This window comes from Equus caballus, chromosome 1 (assembly GCF_041296265.1).
Source record: "Equus caballus isolate H_3958 breed thoroughbred chromosome 1, TB-T2T, whole genome shotgun sequence".
Classification (NCBI taxonomy): Eukaryota; Metazoa; Chordata; class Mammalia; order Perissodactyla; family Equidae; genus Equus; species Equus caballus.
The window spans coordinates 131,432,421-131,455,865 of NC_091684.1; the positions used below are offsets into that span (position 1 = coordinate 131,432,421).

The following is a 23,445-nucleotide window of genomic DNA, read 5'->3' on the forward strand; positions in this document are numbered from 1 at the left end:
GCTAGCAACTGAGGGTTTGGGACTGAGGAGGGCTGGAGCTGAGCAAGCCAGAAGAATAGCCAGCAGAAAGGAGGAGAAGAGCTCAGGCCTCAGTCTGTAGGCATTAGGTAAGAACTTTGTCAATGCCCAGCTCCATGCCTCCTCAGTCTTGTGCACCTCTGGTCTTGCCAATTTCTGTATAAGTTATCTATTGCTTCAATAATGGTGTGTAACAAACCAAACCCAAAACTCAGGGGTAAAACAATCAGCATTTATTTAGCTCACAAGTCTGCAGGTCAGCTGGGCACTTCCGGTCTTTGCTGGGCTTACTGATGATTCTGGGATCAGATGTCTGTTGGATTAACGGGTTTGCTCACCTTAACTCAGCTCTGTCTTAAGCCCGGGGAGAATGCTGGCTGGCTGTCCTCTGGTCTAGGCTGCCTTGGCTGGGATGACTATGGCAACTTGGCTGGAATACATTTGTCTCATCTCCCAGCAGCAGTAATTAATTTGCACATCATTTTAATATTATTCTCAAGGTGCCTGGGGTGAGTATGACCAAGAGGGTGGCTCAGGCAAGATGAGAACCTAGATGTGTCCCCACCATGGCCCCCAGGATAAGGCCTTGCATACAGTAGGTGCTTAATAACTGCTTCAAATTTGGCCTCCTTTGATGGTGACTTGCAGGTCTGAGATCAGGGAAAGGCAAGGGAGGCACCTAGGGCACTTGGCCAACTCTGAGAGTGAGTGCCTTTTTAAAATTTTGCACGCTAGGTCCGTCACTTGCCTCGTCTTTGTCTCAGCCCTGGTGCTAGGCATAGTGCTGTCAGCGCTGGAGTACAGAGAAGGCACAGTCCCTGTCCTGGGAGGACAGAGACTGCAGTGTCTGGCTGTCTACAGATGGATCATCTCTGGGTTTCCCTCATTCTCACATCCCCAACTTCCAGAAGGTTCAGCTCAGCCAGCCCAGCCAGCCCTCACGCTGTTTTTCCCAAGGTCTAGTCATTCTGAACCTTTATCACAATATTCACTATAACCACTTCCCACTTGTATTGTTGTGTACTAAAGAATTTAACTTTGCCCAAAAAGACGTCATTACCCTTGCTTCTGGGAGTAATCTCTAAGCCCTTGGAATGTCTGATAGAAGTGTCTTTGTTTGCCTGGGGTCCTTGGACCAGTCAGATAGCAGCAATGTGACATAGATGTGACATAGGATGGAGGCTCTGAGCCACACCAACAGTGTGATGTAGGATGGGAGCTTTGGGTCATGCAGCTGGACTTCTGGAGGGGCTAGAAACTGAAATCAGCCATGTGGGCAGTTAACCGTTTCTATCTGATGGAGCCCCAATGAAAACTCTGGACACCAAGGCCCAATGGGCTTCTTCTCTGGGTATCAGTACTCCATGCATATTGTCACACGCCGAAGCTGGGTGAGCAAAGCTGTCCTGACTCCATGGGGAGAGGACAATGGAAGCTCTGTTTCACACCTTCTTGAACTCTGTCCTTTGTGCTTCTTCCCTTGGACAACTTGAATCTGTATCTTTTCATTTTTCATAACCGTGAGTATAGCAGCTTTCAGTGAGTTCTGTGAGTCTTTCTAGTGAATTATCAAACCCAACAGTAGTTTGGGGAACCCCCTGTACTTGCAAGTGTTGCAGAAATGAGGACGGTCTTGTGTGGACTGTACCCCCTAACTTTGCAGTTAGCTAAACTCTCACAACTAATAAGTCAAAACTTAATAATTTTCTTTAAATTATGTTGCTTTTCTTTCTACTTAAGTTTATTTTAAAAGGAAACTGCCCAAGGAAAAGCTTTAAGGAGTCAGCCCTGATGGCTTAGTGGTTAAAGTTTGGCACTCTCACCGCTTTAGCAGCCCGAGTTCATTTCCTGAGCGCAGAACCACACCACCCGTCTGTCAGTTGCCATGCTGTGGTGGTGGCTCACATAGAAGAACTAGAAGGACTTGCAACTAGGATATACAACCGTGCACTGGGGTTTTGGGGAGGGGAAAAAAAGAGAAAGATTGGCTACAGATGACAGCTCAGGGTGAATCTTTCTCTGGAAGAAAAAAAAAAAAGATTTGAGGATCTTACTCTTTCAGAGTCACATAGTCAGGTCTGAAAGAGAAAGCAAGGCAAATCCCCTTGATGCCTTTGAACTGAAAAGTGAGTTGAAGATATTCTATACCAGTGAAATTACAGAATTTACAGAAGAAAGGCTCTGAAGTCATAGCAGGTAGGTCAACACATTTCCCCATAACAAACAGCTAGTACTATCTGCTTAAGATGAAGGAGACCTTCTATAGGAGATAAGTTTAAAGGTTAGCTTAAAGTTGAGATATCTCCAAGGAACTTCTTTTTAAAATTTTTTTTTTTTTTTTTTAAGATTGGCACCTGAGCTAACATCTGTTGCCGATCTTCTTCTTCTCCTTCTTTTTTTCTTCTTCTCCCCAAAGCCCCCGACATAGTAGTATATTCTAGTTGTAGGTCCTTCTGGCTCTGTTATGTGGGATGCCACCTCAGCATGGCTTGATGAGCGGTGCTAGGTTGGCGCCCAGGATTCGAACTGGTGAAACCCTGGGCTGCCAAAGTGGAGCATGTGAACTTAATCACTCAGCCACAGGGCCGGCCCCCCTCTAAGAAACTTCTTGAAGACAATTAGCCAGGCTACTTTCATGAAAATAGGAAAATGAATAAGCATAAACTGAACAGGAAGGGACCTTCAAGGTAGTATTGATTTTTTCTTTCTTTCTTTTCATTTTTTTTTTCCTTTGGCTGAGGAAGATTAGCCCTGAGCTAGCATCTGTTGCCAATCTTCCTCCTTTCTTCTTTTTTTCACTTGAGGACGACTGGCCCTGAGCTAATATCTCTGCCATTCTTCCTCTATTTTGTATGTGGGTTGCCAACGAGTGGTGTAGGTCCGTGCCCAGGGACTGAACCTGGGCTGCTGAAGCAGAGTTAAGTGTCGAACTTAACCACTAGGCCATGAAGCTGGCCCCTAGTGTTGATTATTTCTATTATAATCAAAGAAAAATATACTTCAAGCACTTCTCAGTTCTTATTGACGTAAAACAGACGTAACAGAAAATTTACCAGTTTTAAGTATACAGTTCAGTGGGATTAAGTACATTCACATTGTTGTACAGCCATCACCACCATTCATCTCCAGAACTTTTTCATCATCCCCAACTGAGACTCCGTGCCCATCTAACAATAACTACTGTTTCCCCTCCGTCCAACACCTGGCAACCACCCTTCTACTTTCTGTCTCTGTGAATTTCACTACTTTACGGATGTAAAGGAAAACCTTTCTGTTTTTCTTCTCTGCTCTATCTACCACAATACTACCCATAGAATACTTCTGACACTTCTGGTCACCAAATGTGTGTGTCTGGGGTGGGTGGGTGCGGTTCACACACCAAGCAATTCTGTGACAAAGCTGAATGTCCCTCAATTCAAAGCTGGGTATCCTACAATTTAATTCAGTTTTGACATTATCTACCCGGATATAGTATCAGATCCCACAGGTTAAGAGCTCATTCCCACAAGACTGCCTCTGCCAACCCCGGTTTCAGATGTCAATTGAAGTCCATGTTGTTCTCTGTGCTTATGATGGACTGGCTATCAATCAGAGGTTCCCACAATTCCCTCCCGATTGATTTGCTAGAGCCATTCACACTACTCAGAAAACAGTTTACTTATTAATCAGTTTATTGTAAAAGGATGTAACTCAGGAACAGCCAGATAGAAGAGATGCAGAGGGCAAAGTATGGGGGGAGGGGTGCAGAGCTCCCATTTCCTCTCCAGGGGTGCCACCCTCCCAGCACCTCCATGTTTTCAGCAACCAGAAGCTCTCCAAACCCAGTCATTTAGGATTTTCATTATGTAGGCATGATTGACCAAATCATTGGCCTTCGGTGCTTAACTCAACTTCCTGCCCCTCTCCCCTCCCAGGGGGTCGGGGACCAGGACTGAAAATAACAACTCCTTTAATCACTTGGTTGATTCCCCTGGCAACCAGCCCCTGTCCTTAGGGGCTTTCCAAAAGTTACCTCAGTGCATGAATTTGGGGACATCTTTGTCAGTCTCAGTCTATATTCCTCCAGTGTGCCAGGGCTTTGTTCTTTTCTGTGCAGTTCTGACCACTGGATGTGACCTCCATGGTGGCAGGTAAAAAATAGTGGTTCTGGGACACAAAATACTTAACATCCTGGTGTCAAAGTTCCCTAGTGAAGTCAAGCCGTGGGCTTTTCTTTGTCAGTCTCATAAATCAGCCAAACACGAGCTTTTATTTATGGATTCACCAAATAGATAACCTAGTGCACAGATTTGCTCAGACTGACCATTGAAAGATAGAGCTGACCTACATAAATTCTGAGGTCCAAAAATCTGGTTTTCCAGGGCCCCAAGCACCCTTTACCCTCCACGTCAGTCTCATCTGTTCTTTTTAGTCCAAATGGATGGTGTCATGTATATAAAATATGCAACAAGCCCACATCTTGGCATTCCTTAGACTCAAAATGTGCCAATGTGTTTCTGTAGTATAGCAGTATCCAACTTACTTCTCCATAAGTCAAACATTCTGCAAATTTAAATATTTGGCTCAAAAGCTGTGTGACTTTGGCCAAGTCACTCAACCTCTCTGAGCTTCAGTCTCTACTTTCTTGTGTTCTTTGAAGATTAAATGAGATAATTCATGTGAAACACAGTGTCTGGCTCAATGTATGGCTATTCATATTTTTATTTTGCGCCGCAGACGCTGCACTCTAGTTTGATAGATCTCCCAAATCTCGGCCGCTTCCCCTCACCCCTTGCACCAATTCAATCATCTCTTCACCCAGAGTGTACGGAGTGCCTTGTGCTGGACGCTGACTACTTAAGCAGGAAGCAAGCCAGGTGCCTGCCATTGCCAAGCCGATAGCCAAGTGGGAAAGAGAAAAACTCCTAAACCGAGCAAAGGGGCTGTAATCCAGGTGTGTATCTGGTGTCGTAAAGGCGAAAGGGAGGAAACGTCGAATCGTCTGAGCCTCGGGGGTGTGAGGGGCGGGTAGGCGGAGTCCCTCACACAGCGGGCAGCAAAGCTCGGGCACAGGAGGGGCAGACTGTCGGTGCACCCTTGAAGGCTGGGCGGGCGGGGGAAGCGGGCAGCGGGGCCCGGGGCTGGAGGGCCTAGAATGCTCGCCCGCGAGATCGGGGTTCCTCCAGTTGGCGAAAGAAGCCCCGCGGAGCTTGTGCCTGGGAGGGAGGCCTCGGCCCGGCCCCATGCCCTCGCAGCAGGGGTCCTGCCCCGCACCCCGCAGGAGCAGCGAGGCGCCCGCCCCGGCTGACAGGAAAGCCCCGGCGGTTGAAGGCGGAAGTGACGGCTAGCGGCGGCCGACCGCGGAAGGACTCGCGGCGTTCGCAGCCGCGGGAGGACCCGGAACTCGGCGGCCCAGGGGGCGGGCCCAGGTCTTCCAGGCAGCTGATTGGTCAGTCCCCGGCGGCGGTCGCGGCGGCGGCGGCGCGCGGAAGTGTCACCTCCGCCCGGTGAGTCCTGGGTTCGAGCCTGAGTCCCCTGGCTCAGGGCTGTGACTCCCTCTTCCCGGCTTCGCGTTCCCAGCCTCCGGAGGTGTCACCTGGACGGGCAGAGCCAGGCTGGGGTCTCCGCTTGGGGCGCGCTTCGGCTCTTCTGTTCCGGGCGGTCTGGCCACGACCCCTGGGGGACTTTCTGTGGGGGAGGGGCGAATCCTGCAAAGTCTAGATGACCTCATCCCTAGAGAAAGGCAGGGCGGGACTGTGGCGGGGAGGACGGCCGAGTGGACCAGGTAGAGTCCCCGGGGCTGAAGCCCGTGGGAGACGCCGAGGAGCCGCTGGGGGACGCGAGGCAGGGACTCCAGGGGAGGAGGCAAGGGACACCCATCGACCTGGAGCGCGGGGGAGGGACCAGGGAGGATCGGAAATTTGGGAGTTAGTAGGGTGGTGGATACAGGTGGAGGATAAAACGACCCAAGATGAGGTCAGAACCCTTGGAGACAGCACCATACAAGGAATGGGTTGAAAGAGCAGGAGCCAGCCGTAAAGGAACGTACAGGGAGCGCCCCTGTATCCACGGCGTCAGTTGTAAGAATGTTGTGATTCTTGGCAGAGCGGGAACCCACACCGAGATAAAGCATGATAAGGCCTAATAAATGTGTTTTAGATTTGGTGGTACTTAGGTAAGCCGAAGACATAAGGAATCTTTTTAAAATTTTGATTATAGAAGTGTTCAAACTTACACAAAAGTACAGAAAAACACAGAAAATATACCATTATGGATTCTAAGTACCCATCACCCAGCCGCAACCAGGAATGGCCACCCTGCTTGCTTTACAAATATGTTAAGACACGCCTCAAATCCACACTGATAATATGTTAATCTTAAGTAAGAAAAAAGTTACTTTCATGTTTAATGGGTATAGAGGTTCAGTTTTGCAAGATGAAAAGAGTTCAATGGAGCTTGCTTGCACAACAATGTGAAGTACTTAACGCTACTGAACTGTACACTTAAAAATGGTTGAGGTGGTAAATTTATGTCATGAGTTTTTTGTTTGTTTTTTTTAAAGATTGGCACCTGAGCTAACAACTGTTGCCAGTTTTCTTCATTTTTTTCTTCTTCTTTTTCTCCCCAAAGCCCCCCAGTACATAGTTGTGTATTCTAGCTGTGAGTGCCTCTGGTTGTGCTATGTGTCATGAGTTGTTTTTTTGGGTTTTTTTGAGGAAGACTGGCCCTGAGCTAACATCCTTGACCATCCTCCTCTATTATATATATGGGATGCCTGCTGCAGCATGGCTTGATAAGGAGTGCATAGGTTCGCACCCGGCATCCGAACTGGTGAACCCTGGGCCACTGAAGCAGAGTGCACAAACCAAACCGCCACGCCACTGGCTGGCCCCCGCAGAGTTGTATTTTTAACTGGAGGCTCTGAAATGAACCTGTTGGGTGTGGTGCTCAGAGCACTGGGACCTGGCCTAGGGTGGAGTTTAAGCACTGGTGGCGAACCTCTGGTTTACACTAGAACCGAAGAGTTGAGCCAGCCCAGCTGTGTGAGTCAGATTTCTCCAAATGTTCCTGTTTTCTTACAGTCTGAGACATACCTTTAACCCTTGGGTAAGCTCCTGTGCCACCTTATACCTTCATTCACAGGAGAGTGAGTGAAGTGTGAGTTCACCTCTTTCTCTCCACTCCTATTCTTTTTTTTTTTTTCTTTTTTGAGAAAGATTAGCCCTGAGCTAACTTCTGCTGCCAATCCTCCTCTTTTTGCTGAGGAAAACTGGCCCTGAGCTCACATCCATGCCCATCTTCCTCTACTTTATATGTGGTACCACAGCATGGCTTTTGCCAAGCAGTGCCATGTCCGCACCTGGGATCCGAACCAGCGAACCTCGGGCCCCCGAAGCGGAATGTGAGCACTTAACCACTGCGCCACCGGGCCAGCCCCATCTCCACTCCTGTTCTTTAGGGTCCACCTGGGTAGTCCGTCTCTAACATGATGTCTACTCCCTGTCTCCCAAATGTACCACATGTCAGTCCACACTCCTGGAGCAGCTGGTGTTAACTGGGAGGCAGCCTTTGACATTCTAGCTCTTTTCCAAGTGAGCCTGACATAGATAGCCCTGAAGCCTTCCTTCTGCCCATCCAAAACAAACAAACAAAGAAACAAAACAAAGTATAAAATGAGAAGGTAACTGCCAGATTTGGTTTTTGGCTCCTCTTGTTTTCCACCAGGGGCCCCAGAACCAGTATTTCTCCTGAAGCTAAATTTTCTTAATGTGAGTTGGTGTTTATTAGAAAATTAAACAACCAACTGGATAAAACTTGCATCAGAAAGTTATATTAATTATTGAGTAATGGCTATTTAGAACTATTCAGGGAAAAGTTAGATAGTTGATCACATCACTGGATGTCACTAGTGGTAAGAAGGAATTAATGACATGGCCCTGGTGATGGATGACAAAGAGTAAAAGTTAGATTCAATCATGAGATGAGTTTACTTAGTGGTTAATGTTTAAGTTTATATCTATACACTCAGAGCTATCAGAATGATCATTATTTAAATATCTGTAGCAAATAACTTTATTACTCATATGTAACTCATTTACCCTTTAACTTCTTTTTTTCCCATGGAAACAGTTGTGATTTTGGATTAAGTGAGGTTTTTTAGGACTGTAGCCATCTCGTTACATCATAAACTGCCTGTACACAGGAGGTGATATGAAGTGAACAAACCATTTTCTGATGTTTTCGTTTGTAGGGAAGATGGAAGAGCTGAGTCAAGCCCTGGCTAGTAGCTTTTCTGTGTCTCAAGATCTGAACAGCACAGCTGCCCCACACCCCCGCCTATCCCAGTACAAGTCCAAGTACAGTTCCTTGGAGCAGAGCGAGCGCCGCCGCCGATTGCTGGAACTGCAGAAATCGTAAGGGATATTTTAATGCCTTGGCCTCTTTCTCTAGGCGAGAGCTGTGAACCATTCAGGAGGCTCTGGGCTTGTGTCTACAGAACCCTCTTCAAAGTAGACCCTTTGTAGGTTGATCATCTTGCCCTCGAGGTTGGGAGGGGTAAATCCTAGCAGAGGTAGACATCCTTTACACCCAGAGTTTAGGAAAAGATGAGGAAGTAGGGAGAGACTGAAGTTGGAAAGCAAAAGCTCAATTATTTGGTTAATTTTTTCTTTTTTTCCTGGCAGCAGTACTGAGCTTTGGCAGTTTAGGGACTTGTGAAAGCCACGCCCAGACTTCCACTCCCCGCATTCCCTGTGTGGCTTCTCCTGCACTCTGAATCGTTGCAGTGATGTGGTCTTCCTGTCTGCCTTCAACCCAAATGTTCCTGTGGAGCCCTTGGGAGTTCAAGACAAATAATTCCACAGGGAATCTGAGGAAATGTCTTCCATACACTTCATTCTCTATGCCAAGATGAGCAAGCAGGATAGGAGTGTTTGAGGTGGGGCTGTTCTGAAGGCAGGGCCTCTCCTTTTATTCTCAGTGCTACTCAGGCCTCTTCTGGGTAATAAATTATGGAATTCAGGATTAGGAGGAACTGTTAACAGCTGCAGTCTCCATCCCGTCTGCATTCTTCCCAGTGCTGCATCACTGGATGTGTTTAGCAGAGATGGCTCCCTGTGGCCTCTGGGTTGCTCAGATCACTCCCCCCACCCACCCACTGGTTTTTAAAAATTGTAATTAATTAATTTGGAATAGGTAATATGTTCATATGGTTCAAAATTCAAAATATATAAAAGTACATGGTGAAAAGTCTCCCTCCCAGTTTTGTCCCCTAATCATCTAGTTTCTCTCCCGTATTATTAGTTTCTTGTGTATCCTTCCAAAGATAGTCTACACAGATATGAGCAATCACATATGAGATATGTCGTTGTATATGTACATAACCTTTTTTTTCTTTAACAGAAGTAGCAGCGTACAAAACACTATTCTGTACATTTGTTTAATAGTGTTTTTTGAAGAGATGCTGTATCAGTTCATTAAGTGCCTCCTCATTCCTTTTTTATGGTGCCAGATATTCCATTAACTGAATAGTTCATAATGTAATCTAACCAATCCTCTACTGATGAGCATCTGGATAGTTTCCTTGTCTTGTGATTAGATAGTGCCTGGGAAGTAACCACGGACACACATCCTTTCCCACATGTACAAGTACACCAGCTCTCCTTTATTCTTGAAATAAAAGAGCACTGTGCTTCGTATGCTCTCTCTGGTGTGTACCTTTGTGTGAATGTACATGAACATGTGTGTGTGTGAGAAGAAACCAGCTGAGTTGGTCTCATTGCCTCAGTGGTTGATCTCTCTCCTTAGCGTTGAGGAAACCAAGTGTAGGAGGTTACGTGATATCTACAAAGCACTTTGGAACAATCAGGTTTCAAAAGATTCTTTTTCTTCTCAATTTCACAAACTTTCTAGAATATGCAGTTTTTTAAAAAGAGCAAGATAACAATAAAGAGAAACAAGTAAAAGGTATTAAATCATAAACTAAGTGGCATTTTTTTCCTTCAGTAAACATTCTATTTTTGAAAAATTTTAGTTTACAGAAAAGTTGTGTAGTACAAAGAGTTCCCACATACTCTGCATCCTGTTTCCTATATTGCTAACATCTTACATTATACTACACTTGTCACAACTAATGAACCAATATTGATACCTTATTAGTAACTAAAGTCTACTCTTTTCCTTAGTTTTTTCTTTTATTTTTTTTGCTGAGGAAGATTAGCCCTGAGCTAACATCTGTGCCAATCTTCCTCCACTTTTTTTATATGTAGGTTGCTGCCACATTATGGCTGAGGAGTGGTGCAGGTCTGTGCCTGGGATCCAAACCTGTGAACCCAGGCTGCCAAAGGGGAGCACACTGAACTTAACCACTATGCCACGGGGCCGGCCCCCTTAGTTTTTTCTAAGTGACCTTTTTTGAAAGTTGGATAAGAACTGGAGAAAGGCCTGGCTGCTCCTCAGAAAGCTGTATAAAGTGGAAAGCCCTAGAAGCTGTCCTTGTTTTAAACTTCTCACTGCATTTCAGTGTTTGCTCTCTTCAGTCCCAGGGGGCCTTTGGACTAGCTATCTGCCTTGCAGGGAAGTGTCAGCTTTCACCTGGGGTGAAGGTGGGAGATTTGGTGGGGAGGGGGCAGGTGGGAGTGTGGTCAGCCACTACTGAACCTTGAAAATTCTTTGAATATTTTACTTTGCCCATTCTTAGGAAACTCTGAGGAAGGCTGAGTGTGTTCAGAGGGGGTTTCCTATTTAGGTTCTGTGATCAGGTGGTCAACTAGTTGAGCCTTACAAAGGAAATTCTATTGTCTTTTACTCCTTAGGGATTGGAGAATCCCCAAGTTGCTCCAGAATTTGGAGCCTTTGAATTAAATCTGTCACATTGTAGGGCGTCTTCATAAGACATAAAGATCTGTCTTTATGCCATTTTTTTCTCCAGCAAGCGGCTGGATTATGTGAATCATGCCAGAAGACTGGCTGAAGATGACTGGACAGGGGTGGAGAGTGAGGAAGAAGATAAGAAAGATGACGAAGAAATGGACATTGACACTGGCAAGAAGTTACCAAAACGCTATGCTAATCAAGTGAGTAGTCCAGAGACAATTAGGCCTGGCTAGTCCCACTCTCTTTGCTGTGTAGTGAGAGTCCACTGAAATAAATGTTGCCATACAGAGAGGAGGATGAGGGAGGAAAAGGAATGGGAACTGCAAAAAAAATGCTGATGTGCATAAAGTTTATGAGGTGAAAAGAAGAGATGGCTTACAGTGTCGTGTGCTGACTGGAGATCACTGATGGAGTCTGTGGGTAGTGGATTTGGGAACCAGAGGCTGCCAGCCTGCTGCAGAAGGCCCCTGAGCTATCGATATACTAACAGATTCCATGTGCTTATCATTTCTTAGTCATTGCACAGCTGTTCTGGATTGGGCCTTCCCAGCCCAGCACTGCCCCCACCCCACATTCTAGGTTGGTGGTCTTCCCTAAGTGGTGGACTAAGATGTCAGTCTTGGATCTTCACATTCGGATGGTAGAAGGTGGGAAGTACAGCTGCCCTTGAATATGAGGAGCCTGCCCAGCCACCCCAGGCCAGCAAGTTGGCCTGTATGAGGGTGAGGCCATGAAACAACAGATCACTATAACAAACTTGACTAAATTCCCTGTTGTTCCAGAGAGGAAACCCCTGTGGCCTATGGTGTCATAGGGGAAGCAGGCCTGGAGACTGTCCAGTGCTCTAGGCAGTCCAGGTATTCCAGAAGACAGGGTATGGGTCCGAATGGGGGCAGGGGTCTACCCTCCTAATGTATAGCTCTCTGCATAACCCAAGTTTTTGTCACCTCAGAATCCTCTCCCACCTTTAGAATATGGTTCCTGGGTACACACACTCCCATCCTCTTTCTCTGCCCCAAATACAGCACAGATAACATCCTCTATGACAAAGTTCAGTTCAGTTCTGTTCAGCAAGTATTACTGAAGGCTCTGCTCTGTGTTAAGCTAGGCTGTGCTGTGGGGAAGATAGTCATAGGCCATAAATAGCCCCTGCACTCCTGGAATAAGTGTAGATTATTGCTTTTGCTATAAGAAAGTGAGATTAACTTCAAACAGGGAAGGAAGCAGGGTTTGAAATCAGGAAAAAGTTAATGAAAGAGGAGGCAGCTTTAAAGCATGGGTAGGACATTGACTTGCAGAGGTGCAGAGCATTCCAGGGCATTCCAGGCAGCAGGAACAGGCTAAGCAAGAGCGCAGAGGTGGGAGAGGAGTATATGATGTGTTCAGGAGCAGTGTGCAGGCCATGAGGATGGAGCAGCATAAGGTTGGGGGATGGAGTACAGCAGAAATATGTGTAGAAGTTTAGATTGAGATTTAGATTCTGGGGAACCCCTGAGAATTTTTGAGCCAGGGCCAGAGTTGGGACTTCATATGATGACACCCACATCAGTGTGTAGAAGGGCCTGGAAGGGAGAGACTGTAGTAAGCTCTTTAGTTTGCTAAAATCATCTAGTGATGGGAGCCAAGGACAGTGAATGTGGGAGGAAAAAGAGGTCATGAGTGTGAGAAATGTTGCCAGGTAGATTGGACAGAATTTAGCAGTGGATTGGATAGGAGAGGCAGTATGAGAAGTGGTTAAGGGTTTAAGCTCTGAGGTCACATAGACCTGACCTCAAAGCCAGACTCTTTGTTGAAATTGAGCAAGTTACTTAACTACTCTAAGTCTCTGGTTTCATATCTGTAAAATGGGAGATAGTAATAGTACCTATCTCATAGGATTGTTAGAAGGATTAAATTAGATAATGTACCTTAAATACCTAGCTCAGAGCCCATTATAAATGCCTCACAAATATTAGCTGCTTTTTTTTTTTGGAGGAAGATTAGCCCTGAACTAATAACTGCTGCCAATCCTCCTCTTTTTGCTGAGGAAGGCTGGCCCTGAGCTCACATCCGTGCCCATCTTCCTCTACTTTCTATGTGGGACGCCTACCACAGCATGGCTTTTGCCAAGCGGTGCCATGTCCGCACCCAGGATCCAAACTGGCAAACCCTGGGCTGCTGAGAAGCGGAACATGCGCACTTAACTGCTGCGCCACTGGGCTGGCCCCTCATTTACAAGTGTTTTTGTGGACATATGTTTCCATTTCTCTTGGGTATATACCTGGGAGTGGAATTATTGGGTCATATGGTAACTCTATGTTTAATCTTTTGAGGCCAGATGGATTTCCAAAGTGACTATTCCTTTTTATGTTCCCACCAGCAGTGTATGAGAGTTCCAGTTTTTCCACATATTTGCCAATACTTGTTATTGTCCGTGCTTTTGGGTATAGCCATCCTGGTGGGTATGAAGTGGTGTCTCATGGTTTTGATTTGCATTTCCCTACTGATTAATGCTTTTGAGCATCTTTTCATGTACTTATTAGCTATTTGTATATCTTCTTTAGAGAAATGTCTATTCAAATCCTTTGCCTATTTTTTAATTGGGTTGTCTTTTATTTTTGAGTTGTAAGAGTTCTTTATATATATATATATATTCTAGATATAAGTCCCTTATCAGATACGTGATTTGCAAATATTTTCTTCTATTCTGTGAGTTGTCTCTTCACTTTGTTTATGGTATCATTGGCAGCACAAAAGTTTTAAATTTTGATGTAGTCTAATTTGTTTTTTTTGTTTTGTCACTTGTGCTTTTGGTGTTGTATTACTATTATTCTTTAAGGGAGGGTTGATTATGCCTTGGGATTAAGATTCAGTAAGAGAGAATGGTGGTACCATTAACAGAGCTGCAGAATGCAGAAGGGAAGGGTGGGTGTTGCAGAGATGAGAAGTGCTTGGGGCAACAGAAGGCAATGAATTCCCTTTTGGAGATGCTGAGTTTAAATTAAAGAGGGGACAAACAGAGAAAGAGACACTGAGTGGACAGCCAGAAATATAGGCCTGGAGGAAAGGAAAGAGCTCTGGAGATGTAAAAGTAGAATTGGGAGACATCGTCTTAGGAGCAATGAGTGAAGGTACAGAAGTAGATGAAATCCACCCCCAAGGGGACAGCATCTAAGGGAACAGAAAAGGCGAACCTAAAATAGCCCCCTGAATATTATTGACATGATTTGGGGGAGTGTGGGGAGGAAGGTTTGGAGGAAAAAACGGAATAGCACTGTGTCTTGGGTCCAGGGGAACATATGTCAAGGAGGAGGCGGATGTGACTGGCAGCATCATACAAGGAGTGGAGCGGGGAGAACAAGGGGGAGGTGAGGGAAGAGAGAGACTTGGCAGCGAGGAGGTCACTGATTTTGCAGGGCTTGGGGTAGCAAATCTGGACTGAGGGTGTCAGAGTGGGCGGGAAGGCAGCATCAGGAAATATGAAGTAGTTTTAAAAAAAGAGGAAAATGGAATATCTTAAGAGAAGCGCAGAGTGATGAAAAGGTTTTATTTTTGTTTTGTTTTTGAAGATTGGGGTTGAGTGTTTTGTGGACTAAGAGGAAGGAATGATGAAAGATTCAGTGGGAGGAATTAATTGATGGGCCAAAGTGTTACTTTAGATGGGAGGGACTATGAGTGATGAGTGGAAGAGTTAATCTTTTCTAATTCTTTTCACCACAGCTTTTTTTTTTTTTTTGAGGCAGATTTCCTAACATCCTTTAGTACAATACAGGTCACCAGTTTGGGAAATGATGATCTAGTCTCAGAGCATCTCAAGGTCAGGGACCTTATTCATCTCTGAGGTATAACCCTGGAACATAATCATTATGATCATGGTAGGTGGGTGGACAAAGTAACAAAAGGAAAGGGGTCCTATCACCCACATACAGGAGGTGAAGTAGTGAGAATGGATGCAGGTAGTGAAAGTGAAGAGAGAAGCTGAAGGTCACAGTAAGTGGCCTCCATCCCATCAGTTGAGCGGGAGATGAGTTGACTGCTAAGAGCAAGTGGGGTGGAGGTCCCACTGTCAGCCTTTTCTACCCTCAATCGTTTAGATGTATTTTCATGATATACATAGGACATGAATTCTTCGTCACTGTAAACATTGGAGCAGCACATTGCTGTTGATTTTTAACACCATTTTTTGTGTTCCCAGTTAATGCTCTCTGAGTGGTTAATTGATGTCCCTTCAGATTTGGGGCAGGAATGGATTGTGGTCGTGTGCCCCGTTGGAAAAAGAGCCCTTATCGTGGCCTCCAGGGTGAGTAGCTCCCTCCTGCTGCCTGGTCTGTAGCAGGAGGAATTCTTTGCGTTCTCTATTCCTTATCCGCCACAGCTGCTGTGCCTGGCATGGGGATTGAAACACTTTCCTGCAGGAGGGATTTGTTGAGAGCCATCTTTGGGCTGATGACACCTCTGCAGAATGTAGAAGCAGAAGTTGAGGAGACTTTGATGCCTATGAAAATGGTAATTTTCTTTCCACACAGGGTTCTACCAGCGCCTACACCAAGAGTGGTTACTGTGTCAACAGGTTTTCTTCCCTTCTGCCAGGAGGCAACAGGCGAAACTCAACAACAGCAAAAGGTATCTACAAACATTGTCCATTTGTTAAGTTTATAATCAGTCAAAGACAATGTAAGTTGCTTGGTTAGTTCTTTTAAAAACCCATTTTGAAAGCATACCTTTGAAACTGCACGTAGACATTGTCCTGCCCACAGGACTCAGGCCCTCTCCTTCAATGTCAGGCCTCCTCAATTGCAGAATAGATGCAGCCCTGTGAGGCCTGCTGGGCAGTAAATCCCTGAATTAAGGTCAATACACCTTTCCCATGGACTTCCATTACAAAGTGACAGGTGCAGTTTTTTGAGGAAAGTTCCCTAAGAATACCAAGTGTAACATACAGTAAGCTGTTGCAGGGGCTTCCCTGCTAAATTCCCTTTTCTGCTTTATCATTGTCCTAACCTTAGCTTCTCCCTCCTACCTGGACCCAGCTGAGGAGACTAAGATTATGCAGGTTAAATGCCTTGCCCATGGTCAGTCAGTGAGGAAGTGGCAGAGCTAGGCCTGAACCCTGCTGTCTTCCCTGCCTGTTCATGCTCCCTTGGTGGTTCCTTATGTCCTCGGTACTGAGCCGAGACTCCTCTTTGGCTTTTAGAGGCCTTCACATGCGGGCTCTGGCCCATCCATCCTCGTTCTTTCCCCTACTCTCCATACACACCCTATCTCTGTCCAGCTGGCTTGCCTCCTTGCTCCCCACAGGTGCCCAGTTCATTCTACCTCTGGGCGTTTGCTCATGCCACTTCAGTACTCCAGCCCAAAATGCCCTCCCACCTCCCCTCTGCCCTGTTATTTTAGTCCTCTGATCCCAGAAGACTCTGTTTATATCCCATTTCTTCCATGAAGCATTACCTGCTGCTCCAGTCTCCTTTTTCTGGAACTCCTGTTTCTCTTAGTTTGTGCTGTACAATTCAGCTCTTGGTTCTTTCCTCGGTATCATCTTATCTCCTTAACTGGATTGTAACATCCTTAAAGGCAGAGACTACTTAATAGTCAGTATTCCCCACAGAACATAGTACCTATGATAGGAACTCAAAAAGTAGTTGTAAACTAAAATGGAAGATTACTTGTTTTCACAGTTGAGCTTCTCTAAGGTGAGTAAATGTCCCAATTTATCTGAAAGTTCAGAATTTCCACTTAGCCAAGGGTGTCTTGATCCCTCTTGTGCTGTCCTATCTCAGGTCAGCATTAAGCTGCACCAGGTAGCCAGAAAGGGCCGTGAAGAACTTTCTTCCTGATGAATCCTTAGTCCTTAGTTCTGGTGCTCACTGCAAACACTGAGGATTATTGGACTCGGTTTCCAAGCCCCCAAGATGGGGCTCAGGAGATTGTGGTGGAGGGAGCCCTGATTGGAGGGGGAACCTTCTACTGACTTTCTGCTTTTGTCCCAGACTACACCATTCTGGATTGCATTTACAGTGAGGTGAATCAGACATACTATGTTCTAGATGTGATGTGCTGGCGGGGACACCCTTTTTATGACTGCCAGGTAAGGACTGATACTTCCCTCATGTCTTCTCCTGTTTTCTCCTCTCCTCCCGGGAAAGTGGCTCAGCATGTGGGTTTGGTACGTGACCAGCTTCTTGATGTGTACAGGATGTGGTGTATCAAGAACATTATCTAATGTTCCTTGCATCTTTGAGTGTTTAAATTAGCTTTGTTTTAAAAAAGGAGGAACTAAGGGAAGTATAGCAGTTCTTGTGGGGAGGAAAGAGAAACAGAGCAGAGGGGTAGGCTGAGACTCTGTAGGAGCTGTAACTGTCTCCTCCCCTCTCCAGAGTGTGCGAGGATTGCTGGCAGGGAAGATTGTGGGCGAAGGGAGGCCACCTTGTGCAGGCAGCACAAGGGAGAGAAGGTGGATGTAAGGCACTATCAAATAGACTCCTGCCACCTTCACTTCTTCACCAGCCACATCCTGACCCTGAAAATGGCAGGGCCTCCTTCGTGTAACACTAAAGCCTCAAATCTCTGAGGGGCTAGCTCTGGAAGGAGATTTTTCCAAGTGAGGGGAGGCCCAAATATTCTCTGCTCAATTTTCCCCTTCCCTCAACATTTTTCTCGGATTGGCAGTTCTTACAAGAATGACAGTAGCAGTCATCAGAGAGAGGCTAGGTCAGCCCCACAGGTTCCTTCTCTGTTCCCAATTGTCCCAGTTTTATAGTGGTAGTTTTTTTATGTTTCCTTTCCATTATTTTATCATAATGGTTCTCTATGTGTGGCCTCAGAAAGTTGTTAGAAGTACAAATTCTCAGATCTGCTAAATTAGAAACTATGGAGGTGAGGCTTATGTTTTACAAGCCTCCAGGAGCTCCTCATGCCGGCCCAAGTGTGAGAATCATAGGTTATCACCACAGGCTGCTGCTTTCCAAAGCCACTTCCCCAAGCTAGGTTTCCAAATCATGCGGGACTTCAGAATTCTCACGTGCACCTCATTCAAACAATAACAGCCAAGATTTGCATTGCTAAACACTTTATGAGCATTACCTCATTGATTCCCTTATAACAACTCTATAATGTAAGTACTATTATTATTCTTCATCATATAGATATGGAAACCGAGAGCCACAGATGTTCACTACCTTGCTCAAGTGCAGAGTCGAGCCGAAAACTCAGAACTTGTAAATTCAATTCAGAACATATTTTCCTTTAATTCTGTTCAAGGGTGTTTTATAAAATGGATTCACAAACCTATAAATTTGGTAACTAAAACAACCTATATTTTTATAGTATAAATAAAAACTGTTTTTTTTAATTTCTGAAGGTAAAATAATTTAAAACAAAGAAAAGGCCCTAAATAACTATAGAAGGGTACATATCAGTAATTCAGAGAATAAAGTAGTTTATGAGAAGTCACAATTGTGTAGTAGTTTCTAATCCTTGGGATTAAAGTAAAACAAAGGTTAACATAACATGCTTTGGAGTTGGAGATTCCTGGGTCCCACAGCATCTTCCTTGTGCACCTGAGCAAATGACATAATTTCTCTGAGGCTCAGAGTCTTCACCTGTAAAATGGAGACAACCATAACTTTCAGAGGGTGGTTGAGGATTAATAAGATTATGTGTGTAAAGTCCTTAGCATGGAGCCTGACACATAGTAGGCCTTCAGTGATAAATATTGGCTCTACTGCTATTAATAATCCTATTGGATTTTATGAAAAAATCTTCAAAGATTTTATAAACACTTTCTTGACCTTATGGTAGTGTTTTAAGGGAAAAGAGGGTAATGATAGGAGGGCTTATGTCTTCATAAATCAGGTGGCTACTTAGAATGGGGTGTTTTTGTTCATATTGTAGTTTGAGATGAGCAATATTTCATCTTTTTTTTTTTCCTTCTCTGTGGCAGACCGATTTCCGATTCTACTGGATGCATTCAAAGTTACCAGAAGAAGAAGGACTGGGAGAGAAGACCAAGCTCAACCCTGTAAGATCTGGTATTAGGATTAGAGAGTTCTTTGTGGGGATTGGTTTGGATTGATCTGTTATCTAAATATAATCATTATGAATGAAATTCTCTTTTTTTGAGGCAGCATGGCATAATGGGAAGAGTATGGGCTTAACAGTCATCCAGATCTGAATTCCACTTTTGGCTTTAACAATTACTAAGTTAATAACTTCACTTGGCTTTAGTTTCTTCATCTGTATAGTAGGGTTAATAACACCTACTTTACAGGATTGTTCTAAGAACCAAATGATAGAAATATGCAAGTCCTCCTAGCATAATACTTATGGTAGGTGCTCAGTAAATAGTGTTAGATATAAAATGCTAATAACTGCATTTATTAATAATGTTATTTAGAATTCTAATACAGTGGTTCTCAAACTGTAGCATGCATCAGCAGCACCTAGAAGCTTGGTAAAACAGACTCCTGGGTCTCATCCCTAGAGTTTCTGATTCAGTAGGTCTAGGGTGAGGCCTGAGAGTTTGCATTTCTAACAAGTTCCCCAGTAATGCTGATACTGCTTGTCTGTGGACCACACTTTGAGAACCTCTGCTCTTGTATCTGAACTAAGAGTGTCCTCATCTATTCAGTCCTCTCTTTTATAGATGAGAATATAGGCTGAGAGATGGGAAGGCCTTCCCCAGCTCTCACAGTCCAGGATGATAGCCCAAGTGTTTTGGCTATCCCCTCAATGATTTAAATATGTGACGGCTATTTTCTGGGCATTTTATTAGTTAAACTCTGCAGATTGGCATTTACGTGGATTGCTTACAGATTTTTTAAAGGCAATTGGATAACCAGTTACAGGACAATAATTGGGGTCAGTACTTCCCGTGATGGTAGAGTCCTGGAAGAACATCACTGAAGAAGGGGAGCATGGGGCTGCTCCCTGAGATGCTATTGTAGGTACTCTACGTGTATTATCTTATTGAATCTGCACAACAAGCCTATGAAGTCGATGCTTTTATTATCCCATTTTACAGATGGGAAAACAGGCATATGGAGATTAAATGATTGGCAAAGCTGAGATTCAAACCCAGGCAATCTCACTTCAGAGTTTGTAGTCCTAATCACTTTGTTATACTACTTCAGACTAAAAATCCTTGCTGGTATGAAAGGGGCTTCCCTAACCCTTCATTAAGGGGCAACTGTCACAGGGCTGGGAGAATCACATATAGTCCTTAAACCTAGCACAGGACAGTGGTTCTCAGTCCTGACTGCATGTTAAAATCAACTGGAGAGCTTAAAAAAATGCCTGGGCCCCACCTCAGACCAGTTCAGTCAGAATCTCAGGGTGTGGCCTGGACATCAGTAATTTTTAAGAGTCCCCCAGATGATTCTTTTGTATAAAGCAAGGCTGAGAACCACTGACCTGTAATTCAGAGGGTAGGTGGAGGGGAGAAAGTAGGGAAGAATGAAACTGAAAACTTTTCTTCTTTGATATAGCTTTTTAATTGCTGGAACCAATGTTATTTGAAACATACTAATTCTTTGTTCTAATTCATATTTTAGTTTAAATTTGTGGGGCTAAAGAATTTCCCTTGTACCCCTGAGAGCCTGTGTAAGGTGCTGTCTATGGATTTCCCTTTTGAGGTAACAAAATCATTGTCTTTATTGCTGTGATGTGATTGTAGGACACAGGGAAACTTGGCTACATGGAGTCCTAAGAGATCCTCTGTCTTTGCCACATCAAAGCATCAGAAAAGGGCTGAAAGCTGATTCCTGGGAAAGGACATGCTTGCTGCCTTACAGAGCCTCAGCTCCACCCTGATGGATAAGTCAGAATGCCAGAGCTGGAAGGGCCCTGAAAGGACAGCTCATCTAACTCTCATTTTACAGATGGAGAAACTGAGGCCTGTGGGGCAGGGGGAGGTTCCATTCCTAGCTCCTTCTTGTGTGCTTCTTTTTGCTACAAACCAGAGAACCAGGCCCCTTGTTTGACTGCCATGGCTGGTTGTAAAGTAAAGGGGCTTCTATGACTGACAGATCGCAGTGGTGTGAACTCCTAATACTTGCTCCAAAGAGGAAATACTCCCTGGGGATGGCAGTGCTTTTTAAGCAGTGGCATGGGAATAGGGTGACCAACTCGTTCTGGTTTGTCCTGGACTTTTCCAGTCTTAACGCTGAAAGTTTCATGTTCCCAGAAGCTCCTCAGTCCTGGGCAGTCTTTTGTGATCCTCAAACCTGCAGTTACCCTCTCTAGGCTCAACAAGCAAACTTTCCCTTGCTCATCATACCCTTTAAAATTCTGCCTAGTCACCTGCAAGTATTTGCTTGAACTGAATATAATTTTGCTAAAAGGATCACAGCTTCCCAAATGAGAAAATAGCAAAGGCTGAGTTGCCTTCATTTCTGGGAGTCAATTAAGAAAGTGGTAAGAACACCATCTTTATTTATAACCCTTAGGCCCAGTGACAATAAATGCTTTTTAGAGATGAGTCACTGAATCACGGAAAAGAAAATATGGGACTTGTAGGAGATCTTCCTGTTGAGAAAAACTGAGCTTCCCAGAATATAGCTCACAAACAATTTGGGGGAAGATTTAGGCAGCCAACAGTGGCATGGGGAGCAGAGCTTCTTGACAGCCTGTTTCTCCTGTGCTCAGCAGTCGAGCATCTCAAAGGAGCCCATCCAGTTCCCCTGCTTTGTTCCCTGCATGGAGCATGTGCCCCACTACAGAGACCTCTGGGTGGTGGAAAATGCATGGGATTTGGGGACAGGAGATCTGGGTTCAAGTTGAATTTCTGCTTTATGCTTACTGTATGTTTTTAGGGAGGCCCCCAGAACTCCATGAGCCTGAGCAGCCCCATCTCTCAAACATCCTTATGGTGGGTAAGAGGGTGAAATAGTAGGTAGGAAAGCACCCTATAAACAGGAAAAGTACTATTTATGTTTTTATTTTCTAAAATTTAGTTTTTCTAGGCCATTTCTTCATATAGAGATATTGCATGCATGAGAAATGAGGACTCTTTTTCCTCTGGCAGTGACCCAGAAAAAAGGAGTTGGACCACAAGAAAGAGTGCCCCTGTGTGTATAGGGTCTCCTGGTAACATGTAGCCCCAGAAGTCATTTTGATCCCTCGTTTCCCCTCTTGTAGGTAGATGGACTTCTGTTCTACCACAAGCAGACCCACTATAGCCCTGGAAGCACTCCTCTGGTGGGCTGGCTGCGCCCCTACATGGTGTCAGATGTTCTTGGAGTAGCTGTGCCATCTGGCCCACTGACCACCAAGCCAGAATATGCTGGACACCAGCTCCAGCAGATTATTGAGCACAAGAGGAGCCAGAAGGAGGGCGTGAAGGAGAAACTCACACACAAGGTCTCTGAGAATGGACACTATGAATTGGAGCACCTGTCTACCCCCAAGCTGAAGAACCCTCCCCATACCCCAGACCACCCTAGTAGCCTCATGGAGAACTAAAGAAGGCAGCTTCCTTTGGGAGTCACGGGATGACGCTTGGTCCCAGAAGGAAGGTTCGGGAGGAGGACAGTGACAAGAGGGGACTTCATTTTAGAGTGGACTTTCCAGAGCCACTCCAGCTGGAAACAACTTGTCTCCTACCTGAAATGCTGGCTCAAACAGTTGGGGGAGATTCCCAGGTTGGGTGATCTTTGGATTTGAGCAGCAGCTTCTATGAAAAGTGTATCCCAGATCCACAATGTAAATATATGTAATTCTTAAGATAGAAAGTTGTTTGTGATCCTTAAACTTTAGGCAGTCATGAATCTCCCCCGCCTTCCCCCCAGACTACCTAACCATGACTGTTCAAGTCTTGGCTCATTTCACTCTGTTTTTAGCACTTAAGCATTCTGCTGAGTTTCCAGTTGCTGCTGTTGGTAACGTCATTTTCTAAAAGGTCTTACCAGGAACTGCAGTTCTTGGTATTTAAATATATTCCCTCCTCTGAAAGACAAGTGTGATTTTCTTTGGTTTAGACACTGCCAGAGATAAAATACCAATGGAGTTCATTCACTGCTTCAACAAATTTTTGAGCACCTTCCAGAAGATAAGCCTTGTGCTTATCATGTAGATTGGCTTATGGAGATGGACAGGACTTCGTCCTTGCCCTTCAGGAGCTCACGATCCAGTCAGAAAATAAACCCACCAGCCTATAGAGTGTGTCAAGACGGTGAGATGATTGCTTTAGTGCAGAAAGATGCCTAGAGCACTGGGGCCGGAGAAGAGCAGAGGAAGGTTTCACAGAGGAGGGACGGAAAGGTGCTCTGCAGATGAGGAGTGGAGGAGTTTCTCATAGAGGCAGGAGGGTATGTAGTTGCACCCCTCCAGAGCAGGGCAGAACTTGCTTTGGGACCTGAGGTAGATTCAGCATGGCTCAAGTATAAAGTAGGATTAGAGAGCAATGGGAGAGGTGGCTGGAGAGAGAGATGGGCCTGATTATGAAGGGCCTGTGTGTTATGCAGAGGTTTTAGATTTTATGTCATGGGTGAAAGGGAGCCAATGAAGAGCTTTGAGCAGGCAAGATCCATTCAGATTTGTGAACAGAGCTCTTTGGCAGGAGTGGAACATGGTGTCTAAAACTAACCAATTAGTTTCTGT

At 45.0% G+C, this 23,445-nt stretch overlaps 1 protein-coding gene across 14 annotated transcripts; it reads left to right on the top strand.

Moving 5' to 3' along the window:
• On the top strand, positions 1 to 22,719 carry SNUPN (snurportin 1). 14 transcript variants are annotated; one of them, XM_070260917.1, is made up of 11 exons: positions 1 to 107; positions 4,820 to 4,951; positions 5,279 to 5,504; positions 8,249 to 8,411; positions 10,928 to 11,072; positions 15,047 to 15,151; positions 15,378 to 15,474; positions 16,839 to 16,936; positions 18,791 to 18,868; positions 20,400 to 20,480; positions 21,985 to 22,577. In XM_070260917.1, the coding sequence occupies exons 4-11, from the start codon at positions 8,254 to 8,256 to the stop codon at positions 22,306 to 22,308; spliced, it is 1,086 nt and encodes a 361-aa protein (XP_070117018.1). In that variant the 5' UTR covers positions 1 to 107; positions 4,820 to 4,951; positions 5,279 to 5,504; positions 8,249 to 8,253; the 3' UTR covers positions 22,309 to 22,577.
• Positions 22,720 to 23,445: the final 726 nt, after the last annotated feature.

Coding starts and splice junctions, on each gene's coding strand:
- SNUPN (XM_023635726.2), top strand. CDS start 5,719: ATGACCTCATCCCTAGAGAAAGGCAGGGCGGGACTGTGGCGGGGAGGA. Junction 11,073..15,046: donor CAAAACGCTATGCTAATCAA/GTGAGTAGTCCA, acceptor TTGTGTTCCCAG/TTAATGCTCTCTGAGTGGTT. Junction 20,481..21,984: donor CTATGGATTTCCCTTTTGAG/GTAACAAAATCA, acceptor CCCCTCTTGTAG/GTAGATGGACTTCTGTTCTA.